The sequence below is a fragment of the Manacus vitellinus genome, unplaced genomic scaffold (genome assembly GCF_001715985.3).
Source record: "Manacus vitellinus isolate BGI_N305 unplaced genomic scaffold, ASM171598v3 scaffold_13_pilon, whole genome shotgun sequence".
NCBI classification, from domain to species: Eukaryota; Metazoa; Chordata; class Aves; order Passeriformes; family Pipridae; genus Manacus; species Manacus vitellinus.
This window is the reverse complement of record NW_021938999.1, coordinates 9,954,125-9,970,018: the sequence shown is the minus strand read 5'-3', so window position 1 is coordinate 9,970,018 and position 15,894 is coordinate 9,954,125. Positions and strand designations below refer to the sequence as shown.

Here is a 15,894-nt window from a genome sequence, read left to right as displayed (position 1 = left end):
CTATGCCACTTAATATATTAGCTACTTAAAGGATAATTTGCAAAAAGCAGAGACATAATTTACAGGTTCCAAGTGCAGAATTTGAATGAATATGTCAGAGCAAATAAGGTCCTTGACTGATGAGGATGAATTAAAATAAATGTTTTGCTTTAAAAAAATACATTAACTAAAATTTAAGAATAAATCATAAGTAAGAATTTATGTTCTTGGAATGGTTTCCAATTTTGCAAAGAAGAAATATTTCAAGATGTAAAGAAAGCAATAAGCTCTGAGTTCAGGCAATAATTTAAAATGTACATAATAACACTGATATTGCACCTTCAGGACATTCTTGTAGCTTCCAGAATATCTCTTTATTTTACTTTTTTTCTAGCTCCCTCAGAAAAATGAAAATTTAATATTCTAGGAATATAGAAAAGGAGCTCTGTAGTGAAGAAATTCAAAATCTTATATAAAACACAATCATATTTTGGGAAGAAAAATTTGAAGGGACTGTTAAGTCCCTGACCAGGAAAAAAGACTGAACATCATACTCCTACTATTCATGTTAGAACAAGCAGCAATCATCGAACCATTCCCTCAGGGGTATTTCTGTTTTGGTTTGGTTTTTCTTCCTTAATATTTTCAAAAGCCAAAGAATTGGAAGAAAAACAGCAAATGCTCTCTGTAACAGAAAAGACAGGATTTATCTCCAAGTCTTTGAATCCTCTGAGAAGAAAAGCACTGTACAAGTAATCAAAAGTGGGTAATGGTTCATGGTGCTTAAATAATGAGATGCTTTAAAACAACTGCTATCAGAAAGCGCTTATAAAACCAGTTCCTTTAAGGAATCTCAGAGAATCCTAAACCTGAAACACTTGGAATAATTTCTCAACTTCTGAAAATTATTTTCCTTGTATTATCCAGCTAGCCCAAGTCTGAGAAGGATTTCAAGGACAATGTGTGTTGATCCTGATACCTCTGACTGTAACAGCTTATTGAATTTTTCATGCTTGCCAAATTAATGACTGAATGATTAATCATATTTTATATGTAATCCCATTAGCTGCTGGTTTCAACCAACTACTGAGAATGCATCTCCAGAGGTGAAGAGCAGACATCCACCCCCAAGACACGTGAGAGGGGTCCAACATGTTAGGGTGATATTCACCTACATATAAAAAATATATTCAACTTATTTAATTGCCATCTGCCTTTTGTGGTATCATGTCCAGGCATTGAGATTAGAACACTTCCACCCTGCAGAAATTTATAACTGAACTTTACATGGTCCAACTCTCATTACAGTTGTTCCAAAATTGCAAAATTCCAAATCCTTTACCATATCAACATACATTTAACCGAATCCTTTTCTGAATCATAGAATTTAACTTGGTATGCAATAACTTAGAGCTTAATGTAACAAAATACCGTAAGGATTGTGCAATCATGCTCTTTTTCTACCTGTAAACAAAATAACATACGAGATATAAAGAAATCTTTTAACCACTTTCTCAGCAAGATAAAATGAAGTACACAGTACTCTCAAAACCAGCCTTTTATGCTTGGATGATTTTTTCTGGAGTTTAGCCAGTATATCTTAAAAAAAAAATAAAAAATCACACATTTGTTATGTGAGTCACGATCTAACCAGCAAAAGACAACATGAGAAAGAAGAGAATGTTTCATGAAGTTATTTCATGTAACTCTCTCCTCTAGATTTTTAATTCCATTTTTAAAAGTTTAAATGCTTTTTGAAGTGATTTATCAGATAGACATTTCTAAGTATTCTCTGACCAATATAAGTAGCTTCCTAATGACTGTTTCAACAAAGCTCTTCTCATCTTTCCATCAAAAAAAAAATAAATTACAAAACCTTACCTGACTTTTGATTATTTTTAAATTAGACCTACTGCCATCTTTAGCTTTTATTACTGTACAGTGAAATAGTAATTATTCTGAAATTATTTTATTATATAATAGCCTCCCACACATTCTATTTAAATACCTATTAATGAATTCCTTTAATGTGCCAAACACTGAATCCTTATTTTTCGGTTCTCTCATTTAAATAGCATGGATACAAGTTTTTCATTGACAGTAATACCATGTCTTCAAGGTACTGGTATAATACAATTAATTCATGTCTCTCAAAAAAGAAGTGGAGAAAATATAATCTTTCACATTACTTATACCATTGTAACTGACCTTTTATTTACATAAACCTTTCCTGAGGTGTTGTTTCACTACTGTTCCTGATGATTTGTGAGCTTATTAGATTTCATACTTCCCTCCGAAGTTCACAGTATTCGACATTGAGACAGGAGGACTAGATACATTTCCCTGGAACTGTCAGACAAATCTCATTGTTGGAATATGTCCTGAATAATGATTCACCTGCAAATGAAAGCTCGCAATTCAATGTAACACCATCTGAGACATGGATTAATTCTTATAAGATCACATAATAAAAAAGGCAATCGCAAATTCACTGTATGCCATTACAATGAGGATTCATCATGCTTTTCAACAATTCAAGCCTCATAATTTTTTTCAATTTCAGGCCTCATAAATTTGCTGGAGTTTAAATCTGGTGCCAGAATTCCAGTGCATCTTTATCCCTTCACTGGAAGAATTTGGTTTCAGGAAGTCTTTTCTCTCTCCCTCTCCACCCTGTTCTCCCCTACTTCATTGAATTATTCAGCTTGTTAAATTTAGCTATGTCAAATAAGAGGATGGGTGGGAAAAAAAACCCATCACAGATACCCCAAACCACATAAACATCCTAACAGAGATGCAGCTCACATCCATTTGCTTGCTACTCTAGCGTATTTCATTTGAGGAACTTGTATAAATTAAATGGGCAAAACAACGGATTTGGGAATTGTAAGGTACATTTCTCTTGAAATACATATGACTAATGCCAACTGAAAGAATGCTTTTTTTCATAAATGAGATCTTAATTTCCTTTCATTTCCCTAGGAAGAAACCAGAATTATAGCCCTCCTAGATCAACATTTGTCTTTTTTGCAATATGTTATGGATATTTTTCTTGTCACTAGGCAGACTGGGGCAAAATCAATGGAGAACTTGTTTAGTCCAGCCCCCTCTGCTTTTTCCTAGTCAAACACTAAGGATAGACCAAAAAGTTCATAAAAATATTCCTATCTCCATGAATACTCAGAGAAAACTAAGAACTGATCCTTCTCATCCAAGTGTTTTCTCATTGGAATATTTTTAACTTTTAAATCCCATCCTCCTTTGCATTTCTACTTTTCTTAATAATTTCACTGATTAAGCCAAGATGTTCCAATATAGTCCCTGGATAAGTTATAATACACTTAGCCTTTTAGATTCTGCACAAAAATATGCCTTCATATTGCTTATTGTCTCCGTAACTCCCTGAAAACAGATTATTTAAATCTTCGTTGCCCTGATCAAGCATGACAGACACTTTCTCTTCTACAAATGACATTATGAAAATTCCTTGTAAAGATTCTGTCTCTTTCTCAGCTCAATGTTTTAAGCTGAACTAATTGTTGTTTTTGTATTCCACCTGGCATTCTAGTCTTTCTTTCTTCATTCTCTTCACTGCAACAAATGTTTACAAACCACAGAGGAGAAGCATTAATAAAGTAGAGATTATTTTTAAGCAGTAATAATATAAACCAAGATTAGAGCACATTTAATTGCAATCTCAGGAAGAGAGATGGTGAAAGATCTGTGAAGCCAAGGCATGGTAGCATTACACTTTCAAAACTACATCATCAAAAACAAACAGCAGACTTTTTTCTATTGACTACCATATATCAGATGCATCATAAGAAAGAAGTAATGAGAAAAAATCAAAACTCATCTGCTACAAATAGTTATGATGACGGGATAGATGTGCAGAAAGTTGAGATCTATTTTAAACCTCAGTAATTACAAACTAGTTTTTAAAAACACTCCAAGGATCAGCTTTTTTTCAGAAAATTTGAAAGACAAAAATAAATTTTCTAGAGTGGTGTGAAAAGAATATGCTCTGTTCTCTCAGTCTGCCTCTTTAAACTCAAAATAATCTACTCCTACTCTAAATGGTTAGCTAGTGGACTACATATATTTCACAAGGAGATATTAATTCTGAGTAGCCACCAAAAGTGGAAAATTGAAAAAATCACCATGAGTAACTGCAAAAAATCAAGTCACCCAAGCAGCATTAAAGAACACAACATTAGCTGAGGATGTAAGTAAAGCAGAATTTGGAATCTTGCACCTGCAAATCACAAATTCAAATATAAACTGGATTGAAGGATGATGAGAGATAAATTGTTTGTCTCAGTCTCAGTCCTGGTGGAAAGTGGGCATTTATTAAAACCTTCGTAATGTGTATCACTGACTGACAATCTTATTTGCAGCCTCAGGAAGGAGACCTGTGATTGCAAAGGTCTGAGAGAAGATAAACTAATCTTTTAAAATGATTCCTACAGAGTAGAGACAGAGCACAACAGCAGGGCAATGCACTGAGCTACACAAGTTTTGCGGGCAATACTAAAAATAATTTAAGAACAACTGCAGCAGAGCTGACTTTCCATTGTATATATTTTGATGCTAATCTTATGTAATACATTTGGTGCTGATCAGCATTACAAAGATCAGTGCTCTAAAAATATCTGAACATGACAGATAGATAGATATTCTCCATCCGTTACATTCACTAAAAATAGAATATTAAATTACAGAAGGGGTTGGTTGCACTGGCATCCAAAAAGGTGTCATCAGAGTTGGCTCAAAGAAATACCTGGCTACTTGAAGAAAGTGTTGAACTCCGAAAAGAGTTAATATCCAAAAGTTTTCTTGCATCCATCCAGCAGTATGTGCAGTTGCCAATTAGCCACAATGTACTTGTGATGGTTTCACTCAGGCCTTCCTGGAGACCAGCTTGTAACCAGGAAGGAACTAGGAAGGTGATCACGGAAATATTCCATGCTATTCCTTTACGTAACTGGAGGTATAAATAAAGCCAGCAGGAGGGACCTTGCTCTCTCCCTTTCCGGCGAGGTTGGAGAACGGTGGGTCCCTGTCTCGGTCCGGCTGTTATCTGCCACGCGTGAGGGGAGAGCGCTGGGTCGTGTCCAGCCATCCTGCTTGTTCAAAGGGAAGTGGTGAGATTTTGCGAATTTACCTTCAGTTGGCTGGTTGACTTGTTTGGTCTTTGTCCCTTTTTGTCCTTTTCCCTTCTCCCTCCCCCTCTTCCCTTTTGGGGAGCTGTTTGGGATTTCTGGAGTTGTGGTGTATAGTATTCTCATTGTATATATCTGTCTCATATGTAATATATATATATATTTTTTGCTATAGCTTTGGTTGCTTAAGTCATTTTTTTTTCTTCCCTCTCTGGGAAGCAGGTCCTTGTTGTCAAGTTTTGGGGACTCAGCGGGAAGCCAGCTCGAAACTTGTACAGTACTCTTTTCAAGGACTAAACTCTGGTAGAAACACCAAATGCTGTTTGAAAATAAGTCAGGTACAGCTCACAATACATACAGAGGGAAAAACATGTTTAGGAAAGCATGTATTTTGTAGCTCTGTAAATCCAAGAAAATATTAAGACCAAAAGCAGTGTTACTACAGAAGAAATCAGCATCTCCTAACTTTTGCCTTAGAGATTTATTCACAGCAGAAGGAAAAAAGTATGAATTCCAGATGCAAGAAAAAAAATTACCCCAATCTGTCAACATTTTAAGCTTCCTCTTGAACAGATTTTGCATGTCGCTCTCGTTCAGTCTCATTCACATATTGGCTACACCCATAGCAGTAAATCAGACGGTGCCAGGAAAAGTCCCTGGATCTGGCACGTGACCGTCTGTACCGCTAAGCTGTTAGGACAGTCACTAGCAGGTTCTTGGCCTGGGCCAACAACTATTTTCCCTAATCTCCAGCCACGGCTCAGGAGAGGCAATATTGCAGAGACTGTTGCCAAAAGGGCTCTGGGGGCCACAGTGCTTTGGGGAAGGGGAGCCCTCCCCAGCTGTGAGGCACTGCCTGGCCCCTCTGGCCACAGGGGTGTTCCCAGACCCTCTTGCTCTCTGGTACAGACATCACTGTTATCTCCCATCTCAGAGAGATATTCACAGCTGGGATGGCAAATTAAGTCCTGAGTGTCAGTCATAAACCTTTACTGACCTTGTCCTCTGAACTGAGAAGCAGACATTAACATAAACACCAGGGTGACCATGTGGAGCGATTCAATGCACAGCCTTTCTGCTGCAAAAACAAACACGTTTTGCTGATCCTTGAAGTGAGGCCAACACTAATCAGAACAAGCCTCAATGATACTAATTTGCCTTCAAACAGATGAGATCAAGCTCATTTACTTACTTACATTTACTACTCTGAGGACAGTTATATGTTTTTCTTTCCACAGCCATACCCTCTTTGAAAACCAAACCCAGACCATTTGGGGACAAGCAGTGAGTGATTGGGATATATATGTATATAGTGTTCGACCCTGAAGAAGGAGCTGACACAGCAATGAACAGTTACATTTTTCTACTTCTTATGCTCTTTTTGGTATTTACTTTCTTAAATACTAATGCACTAAAAACATCTGTCATCAAGTACATGCTACTCATCATTATGACAATAATACTTTTCAATAACATGGTCCCAGTTACAGCATTTAGTACCAGTTAATTGAAAAGTAAATCTCAGTAAACCTTTAGAAGTTTAGAAATAATGTATATTAGTTCTAATAATAGAATTTTTATGTTATCATCACTACATTTAAACATTAATCCAGTTAAATATTCAGAGTTGTTTTACACCTGAAATCCAGTTTCACCATTGCATTCAAAAACAGGATCAGGCTAAATCAAAGCTTCCCAGTTACTTCCCAAAAAACTTTTTGTACTTGGCAGGGTACTCACATATTACTGCTGATATCACTGCTCTAGTGCTCTGCTACTGGTGCACGCTCTAGAACCATGCATAACAATACATAATTCAATTATTTACTTAATTAGATGTAAATAAATCTCAATATACCACTGATATCCAGGGTAGTGAGAAAGAGGCTGCCTACTCTGTATCACAGATATTAGTCGATGCTGACTCTTCCCTCAAAACAATCCAGAATCTTAAAACCTTATTCACCCAAGAAAATCCACACAAATTTCTTTATGTTCCAAGTGTACAGTGATCCATTGTTTTTGGGATCAAAATAACAAGTTCTCTCTCATTTTGCTATTTGGCATGTCCAGCAGTAGAGGTTGTCAATATGTGGATCGATGTCCTGCCATGTGAGGATATGTGACAACCATTTGAACCTTGGTGCAGGGACTCTTAATTTTTGAGACAGTTACATATTCTGCTTAATCTTTAATCTCAAAATTTGCTTCTATTACTGGGTCTTTAGTATTTTAACTTAAAAATATGTAAAATACACCAAGCATCATTTTCTGTTTTCTTAAGAAGGCCAGGGAAGAATTATTCAAAATGCCAGGAAGGACTGTGCTCTCTGCACAGTGCTTAAAAATTTCCGAGTGGCTTATGCTAGGCAAACCTGATAATCAGAAAATGCCACAACCATTGCACAGGCTAAAATGCTTATGAGAATCCAAGCGTCTATCACGACCTGTGGGCAAAAAATAGGTTAGTAGCTCTCCCAGAGCACTGCCCACAGCCTGTATTTCAGACCTCCATCTCAATTCATCATCTTTTGTGAGATGTATGGCATCGGTTCAACCACATTTAGTTAAGAGAATAAAAAAATTATTCAAATTCTCTATTTCCTTCCTCCCTCATTACACCCACTCTCCATCTCTACCTTTTGAGGGCTTCCTCTTTATGACTGCTTACAAGTCTGACTGTAAGACTGTGGTAAAGATCTCCATTATATCATCTGCCTGCAGCCTCTTGTCTGTTGGAAAGATCCCTTTTTTTAGACAAACATATTACTCCATAAAATACAATATTCCATATTTAGGAAACTCTCCAATTATAGGCAATCACAGCTCCCACTGATTTTAGCCCTATCTACCCTAACCTTAGGATAAATCTGCCTAGTATAACACGGCCATGCAGCTTCTTGCTTTGTCCGTACTTCATTCAGATGTGAACTTTCCCTGCTTGTGCTCCAGGCTGAATGAGTGTTGTTGCAAGGTGCCATGGCTGAGCTGGTCACTCTAGACTGCAGTGGAGCTAAAATGTGCTCTGCCATCTGGGAACACAGTAGAGTGAGTTTGTGTCTGCCTAAATCACGTAAGCATATCATTACATATCCACATACAAAAATGTTTTTAGAGATAGTTCGATCCACCAGAATTTGCCAGCACAATCACCCTTCCCTGTTCTGAAAAGCAAGCAGGCAATCTGATTTTTACAATCCCACTTCTGCAAATGACTCTTTGCTTGTTTATTGGCTAAAATATAACAGGTCACGTTGTTTCTGATGACTTCTCTAGTGATGCCCTGTGGTGGGAGGAGGCAGCAAGACACAGCCTCCATCAGACAAGACAGGAAGGATTGTTATGGGACTCTGATCACAATTAATAAAGATAGTCTGATTGCAACTCTAGGGAGGAAACTAGTAGAGGTCTCCAGGTTCAAAAAGTAGGAGAATCACACCTTCTCTAAACAACTGCATTTTCATGTTCACAGCACAACACATTTCATCTCTGTGCACTTGGTGGGTGTGTTAGTGTATTTCGATCCACCCACATGACAAGCTGAACAAAACCAGCACAAAAGTAAGAGAACATACAGTACTTACATTTAGATAACTAAAATCATCACTCTAAAACCAGAAAGAATGCAACAAAACCCCCAACAATAAATATTGTTTGAAATAGTCCTATGCTGGGAAGGGAATAGACTAGAGGACCAAATAAGGCTCTTCTATCTTCAGTCTCTAGGACAATGGATCTTGCAATTTATTTTTCTGCTTGTTGGCAAAATCACATATCTTGTAAACTTTCAGAGCTTTTACCCTTCAGTGTTTCATGACTTCTCTCAATGAGACATCCAGTTCAAGTATCAATAAAAGAAATAGCTATCAGCAGCAAACCAAAACACAGTGATTGCAAAGTTGCAACAAAGAGATTTTTAATTATAACAGAAACCAAGTACATTTAAAATTCAGCTCAGTAAATGACAAAATTACAGGTAATCAACCGCAGAAACACAGTTGTGTTTTAATTCCAATCAACAGGTGACTCTCTTTCTCATTTTTTATATAAATAAATGAGAAAATTTGATTTAAAGTAGTGCGTGAACGAAATCAAACATGAATTCAAAAGATTTCTGCAATCAAACAGGCACCCTTTCCAAAAATGAACAGATAAATCTGTTCACTTATTATGGATGATTACTGCAGAGCATTACACTAGAGTAGTGGTCTTCAAAGTGGACCACCTGTACCACAGGAGTCAAGCAAGAAAATCCAGTGGGATGCTGCATGAAAACATCAGAACTTCAACAGTATATCTATAAAAGTTATAAATAAATAAATATATACATAATGAGGGTGCATGATCAAAAAGTTTATACTGATAGGGATGCATAACCAAAAAAGTTCAGAGACCACTGCCCTAGAGAATCCTGCCACAAAATTACTGCTGCATTGCCAGAGGCATCTAATGACGATGTTGGTAAGATATAAGCTCTGTTTTGCACTTCTCAACTATCAGTTATACAAATGGGTAAAAATGTCTCTAGGAAGCAGGTTTTTGAGCTCCTATCTTTTGTTAAGAAACATGGATTCTCATAAAATCCCCAAATTACTCAACTTTTTCTTTGTTTTCAGGAAATGCAACTTACTGGTTTCTCATAAATCTTTTCCCTCCACTGTATTTCTTGTAGCCAATTGATGAAAGAGCTAATTTTCCTTATGTGGTCAGTTAAACAAGATCACAACATTTGCATGTGTCAATGAAGACAGGTGGATGGCCCCTCTGGAAGACTCTTAAATAAAGGAGAAAAGTTAGTGTTCTTTTTATCTGGGCTACCTCACTTGCAAGAACAGTGGCCAGTGAACAAAGTCTGGCTCAGTAAGCAGCCGTTATGTTAAAGTTTAAGCAATGGATTACAAGAAGAGGAAAAACGCAAAACATGATGATCAGACTTGTTAATCTCTTTTCCAATCTGGAATGAGAAGGATGTAGAAATGGTGACTAAACAGAAATCTCGTGGAGTCTGTAATCATTATGAAGATGTCTGGGCTACCTCATTTCAGGAAAATATGAGTAAGAAGAGACAAAATTATAATGGAACAGAGAAAATATAACAAGCACCCTTCCTCAGCATCACCTAACAAAACACAGGATAGGTGGTAAAGATGAAAGCTATTACTCTTAAATTAACAAATATTTTTCTGAATTTAGTGCAATGTATAATTACCCTTTCAAACTCTGTACAGTAAGAACATCTGCAATTACACTGAGCAAAATTAGGACAATAATTCTGAATGCTGCATGGCATACACCAACCATATCAAGCATCAGCAAGGGGTTAGTGAAGATTCACCCAAAAGCACAATGTATCTACCTACTGCTGCCAGAGGGTTACTTATATCTGCTCTGAAAGCTTTTGAACTGGTTAATATAATAACAGGTCTCAGGCACAGCAAGAGCGAGTTCTTGGTGTGAAGAAAGATGAAAACCAAAAGCCAGCAGCATACAAAGCCACAAGTAACACAAATGGATTTACAAGAAGATTGGATTTACAAGAAGAGGCCATTTTTTCTTACTCATTTTTGCCTTAGTACTAGAGGTACAGACTGCTAGAGGCTGCTTTTGCTCAAAGGTAAAATCTTTGAATCTTAAGTAACATTTTTCTTGGTTTTTATCCTATCTAAAGATATCTGGAGATGAAATCTAAGGGAATTGCAATTCCTTCTTTTCAGAAACTGAATAAATAAAAAACCTGATATCAGAATGTTTCAATATTTTTAGGACTGCACATTTCAGTTTTTTACCATTCAAATCTACCTGCAATATTACAACAACATCAAAAAAAAATTTCTAATTACTTTTAAAAGCCCCGCCCCCATCTTCCTTCACTGAGAATTCTGAGATGCTTTTGTTTACTTTTAATTTGGAAGAGAACTCAAATCCAAATTCCTCCAGGAAATTAAATTTCCATCTTTAGCACTGCTCTACTACAGCTATCAGACACGAAGCATCTGGGCGGATATGTTACATGGTCACCCTTCTCAGCTTTAGAAAGCTATCATTGGAGGCTGGATTGAAAGATTGAATTAAGATTGCATTCTTGGCTACACCACTAAAACATAATGAAACAGTGCTGTCTGACATAGCTCCTGTTCTACACATGGCGCACATTTCAAGCTCAATCTGTCTGCCCAAAAATAGGTACCAAAAAAAAAAGGCTAAGATGTTCTAGATTACATCCACAGGGTTGGCAAGCACGGTGCAGGACAAGTGGGAGAGCCGTAACCTGCTGGAGAGGCAGCTGGAGGCTAGGAATGATATTCCAGCACTTCAGAGATGGCACTCACACCTATGCCTTGGCAACTGTGTTGAGCACTTTTGATTTCTAATTTTGTAATGTGTATCAGCAAGTAAAGAAAAGAGTTTAAAAATAAAAAGTTGCCGTGTAATACATTTTTGATATTGTTTTACAGTTTGTAGGTATGTGCTTGAAGGACATACATGTTCATCCTGCTAGTCTGACTAGTTCCATCATTTAGCTTTTCGAAGTTTCAGGTTTGCATTTTCAGTTGTTGAATTCAAGAAGTTTAAGTGCTCAGACTCCTTCTTTACTCCCACGTTCCCTTACTTTAAGGTCAGCTAATATAAAGCCACAAATCATATAGTTATTAGCTTATTTCTATGTATCTTTTTTCCAGGATTTCTTAAGAATTTGCCAGCTGTCTGATCACAAAACAAGCCACTGGCCAGATTCAAGCTCTAACAGAGATGATGAGCACAACAGACCCTTGTCCTTCCACAGTTACAGCTGATATGTCTTTTTTTTTCCAGTTGAACGCCACTATTTGACACTACCCTCCATGATATACAGACACAAATGTAATTTTTTTAACTTATGATGACTCTTGCAACCTACTAAAAATCCTCACTTCTGTCATAAGCAAATTTCACTCTGAAAATATGAAGCCATGATTTGGTGCCTTTAAAAGTAGAGCCAACTTAAGCATTATGCTTTAAGTAGCTAACAAAATACTGTAAACACATATTTTTACTTTGAAATTTAAAATATTCTTTATGGCCTTCATGACTGCTTCACCTATGTACCTTTTCTATACACTAGTTTGGAAACTTCCAAGACAATTCATACAACAGACAAGGTAAACAAGGATGTGTTATTGAATTTCAACTTTTTGAAAGCTATTCAGAGAGAGCAGGTGTGCAAAAGGTAAACAGAAATCATAATAATTTAATTGCTGCAATGTTTTGTAGCCAATTGGTACAGAAAATTGTTAGCAAGCATCTCTCCTTAAATAAACCAGATAGTAAATGAATGTTGCTGGAGTCTGAATCTGCTGTCAGAATTAATGTTGTTTATTAAGTGAAAATCTTGTTTACAAATACAAGTAGTTAGTCATTTCTTGTAGGTCTGCATATTGCAAAAATTAATTTCATCTCTTCATAAAAAAAGCATAAAAATTTCAGCAACAGACTTTCAGAGAAAATTGTTGATCTTAATTTTTTTTTTTTTAATGATGACAACATTCACTGTACTTTTCACTGGCTTTTTTGGGCCTCTTAATCAAAGGATAAGGTTTTCCTTTATTCAGCTGAACACTAGATACCAGTGCATGGCAAACGACTGGAAACATTTGACAAATGTGAACAAATCAAAGGTCAGTTAAACATACAGCAAATAATAAATATATGGAAGAAAATACCCCAAAATTCTTGCAAATAGTGAAAAATTGTATTTGAATAGTCCAGATTTTAATAACATAAAAATGATGTATCATATAACTGATGTAATATCAAATGTTGATTAATAAAAAAAACTGGATTTAATTGTGTATTTTACTTAATGACAGCTACAATTTTGATTTTTTAAAATTAACATGGCAAATTCAAATTGGAGTTATACCAACAAATTTTACTTCTAACAATAGACTGTGTTTATTTGAAGGCAGAATTTAACTGAAAATGTTTCCAATTACAGTGGAAAGCCAACTGGAAGCTTTTGCCTATCTAAATTGCTTTATTGTTATGTTGTAAATCTACAAAAGCCAAAACGTTGTACATAAAAAACCCAGCAGTTTTTAGAAATTTAAAATTACTTACAAGCTGCTCAGACTTTACACTGTAAAGCTGAATGGTCTTCGCCACATTTTTTGCCACAGCTAAACTCAGGTCTGGATCAACAGCAGCCACATTTAGCTCACTGGAAGCAAAGATTACAAATTTTAATTAACAACTGAACAGTGCTGTATTTAAATGATAAAGAATTAACTCTGAATACGTAGTTACGTGGCACGTCAATTCAGAGAGAGTAACACATACAACCAAGTCTTTCCACGCACAGTAATTCAGTTTACAATTTAACAAGTCATTTGGGAATTTCACGTTCAGTGTTCCTATTCTAGTAAAAATGAGCAAAGTTTAGGAATGACACTTCAGTATGAAATCACTATTAGTAAGCCATTCAAAAATATTGACAGCAATTAACTACATTCAAGCTTTGGCAGCTGCCTTCAAACATTACAGGTGAATACACAGTCATTCAACTCCAGAATTACATGAGCTGTGCAGAAATACCCAGGGGACGCCTTAGCTTGACACAACTAATAAGCCGTGTTTTAGGCAATCCTGTAGAGTAACAGAGGCCCCAAAGGAATGAGAGGGAACAAATGAAGAAGGAAAAGACTTCTAAATCACTCCCATCATTTCTTGTTCAGGAACCTCCCCAGATCTCCATCGGCTGGGGCTGCATTCAGACCAGCACAAGAACTGCCATGTTGCTGGTGATGAGAGTACCCTCTCCCAAGAGCTGGAGACTCACTAGGCACCCTGACCTAGAATAACCTTCTCCAAGAACTCAATCTGCAGGGCCCCAAACATCATTAGCTAAAGGTCACTCTGGAAAACTCAGCTGGGATTTCATAATTTTCGTGTTGTTTTCCTTTCTTCTTTGCAAGGAGCAAAATAACATCAATCACCACAACAGACACGTTCTGAGCATCTGCAACTCCCAGCCACAAGTACAGTGTCAGTATTTAATATTTTATATACACACACACATACTGTGAACACCGCACATCATTTTCAGAATTATTAAACATAGTAGTCCTTACCAAAACCTTATGAGGGAAAATGCACCACTGGTAATTTATGTATCTCATTCTACAAATTCTACCTAGTCATCTCTACCTATTATCTTGCTGTTTTACTCTAACAGAATACTTACACGAGGTATTATCACTTCCAATCAAGCAACTATTATCTTCTCTTTGACACAGTCAGAATAATTAAGATATCAGACATTTACAATATCTGTATTTACAATATCCCGATCTTTTATAAGCTTACAAATTAAAACCTAAATTAAAATTTCATTTATTCCAGAAAAACAAAATACAGAAAATAAATAATAAAATGTAGTATTTTTTATAAATAATAATAAAGAGGGGTGACCTCATTGCTCTCCACACCTTCCTAAGCAGGGGAAGTGGAGAGGGAGGTGCTGAGCACTTCTCCCTGGGATCCAGTATGAGGAGGTGTGGGAATGGTTCAAAGCTGCACCAGAGAGGTTCGGACTCGACATTAGGAAGCATTTCTTTAACATGAGGGTAGTCAAACATTGAAACAGGCTTCCTAGAGAGGAGGTCAATGCTTCAAGACTGTCAGTGTTTAAGAGGCATTTGGACAATGCCCTTAACAACATGCTTTAGCTTTTGGTCAGCCCTGAAGTGTTCAGGCAGGTGGACTGGATTATCATTGTAGGTCCTTTCCAGCTGAACTATTCTATGCCATGCAATGCTATTCTAGACTAACCTAGCCTATCCTTAATCCTACTTAATTTTTACACTAACCTGTTTTATAATTACAGAGTAATCAACCTTTTACTGCTAAGGAAGTCTCATCTCTAAAATGGTAACTTATGAAAAACTACTGATGCTTGTTGAGTATTACATTTTGCAATGCCTTGCATGTGCATACCTGGCTATAGTTTTAATGATGCTGTCAAGCTCATCAGAAGAGGGAGGATTCCGACCTCCAGGAGGGAAGACAAGATTGATGGGGTCAAAGAGTCGAGACAAGGATTTTGACAAATAAGCAGCTTCATATTGTTGCAGTGAATCTTTCAAGGCCTTTTCTGGACTTTGGGTACAAGAAAAAATTATTACATTTTAAATTAAAATACACAATAGCATTAAATCTTTCCAGACCATACAAACCTTGCAATACTGAACCTGTTTTTCCTTCTGCTCTTTAAACATATACACTTGAAAAACATTCTTATAAGTCTCCCACTGACTGCTCAAAAATGTATTTAAGCCAATAAAATTCTCATATTAAATATTCATTTTTTCTTATATAAGCCTAGAAGTCCTAGACTTGATGAACCTGTTTCAGTTTGATCTTTCTGATATCTACCACTTAGATCACATTTATTCTATGATGTATAAACTAAAAACTGTGAATCATAACAAGTGAGCATTTGTCACACTCAAATGATTGCAGTGTCATTAGCAGAAAGCTACTGCTGTAATCGCAATGCATACAAAACTGAATTTTCAGCATTCTGCTATTTTTTTCACCCAAAGAGACAAAAAGATAGAGTCTGTTCAAAAGTCAGAGACTTTGTGAAAGACAAGACAACCCAACACTGTTAATTACATAGCCCAATGAAAATCCTACAGCTCTAGAATAGTATTAAAGCAATAATGTAGGAGGGGGAAAAACCCTTAAAAATTTTCCCAGTCTGACACTTTGAGTA

General features: G+C 36.4%; 1 protein-coding gene across 1 annotated transcript in view; it reads right to left on the bottom strand.

Moving 5' to 3' along the window:
* COG5 (component of oligomeric golgi complex 5) overlaps positions 1-15,894 on the bottom strand; it is a 182,607-nt gene that overhangs the window by 30,422 nt on the left and 136,291 nt on the right. The window contains exons 13-14 of the mRNA XM_018068185.2: positions 15,114-15,275; positions 13,239-13,338 (exon numbers count right to left, since the gene is read on the bottom strand). Coding sequence (XP_017923674.1) covers positions 13,239-13,338; positions 15,114-15,275 — 262 coding nt within the window. The remainder of the gene's footprint in view (positions 1-13,238; positions 13,339-15,113; positions 15,276-15,894) is intronic.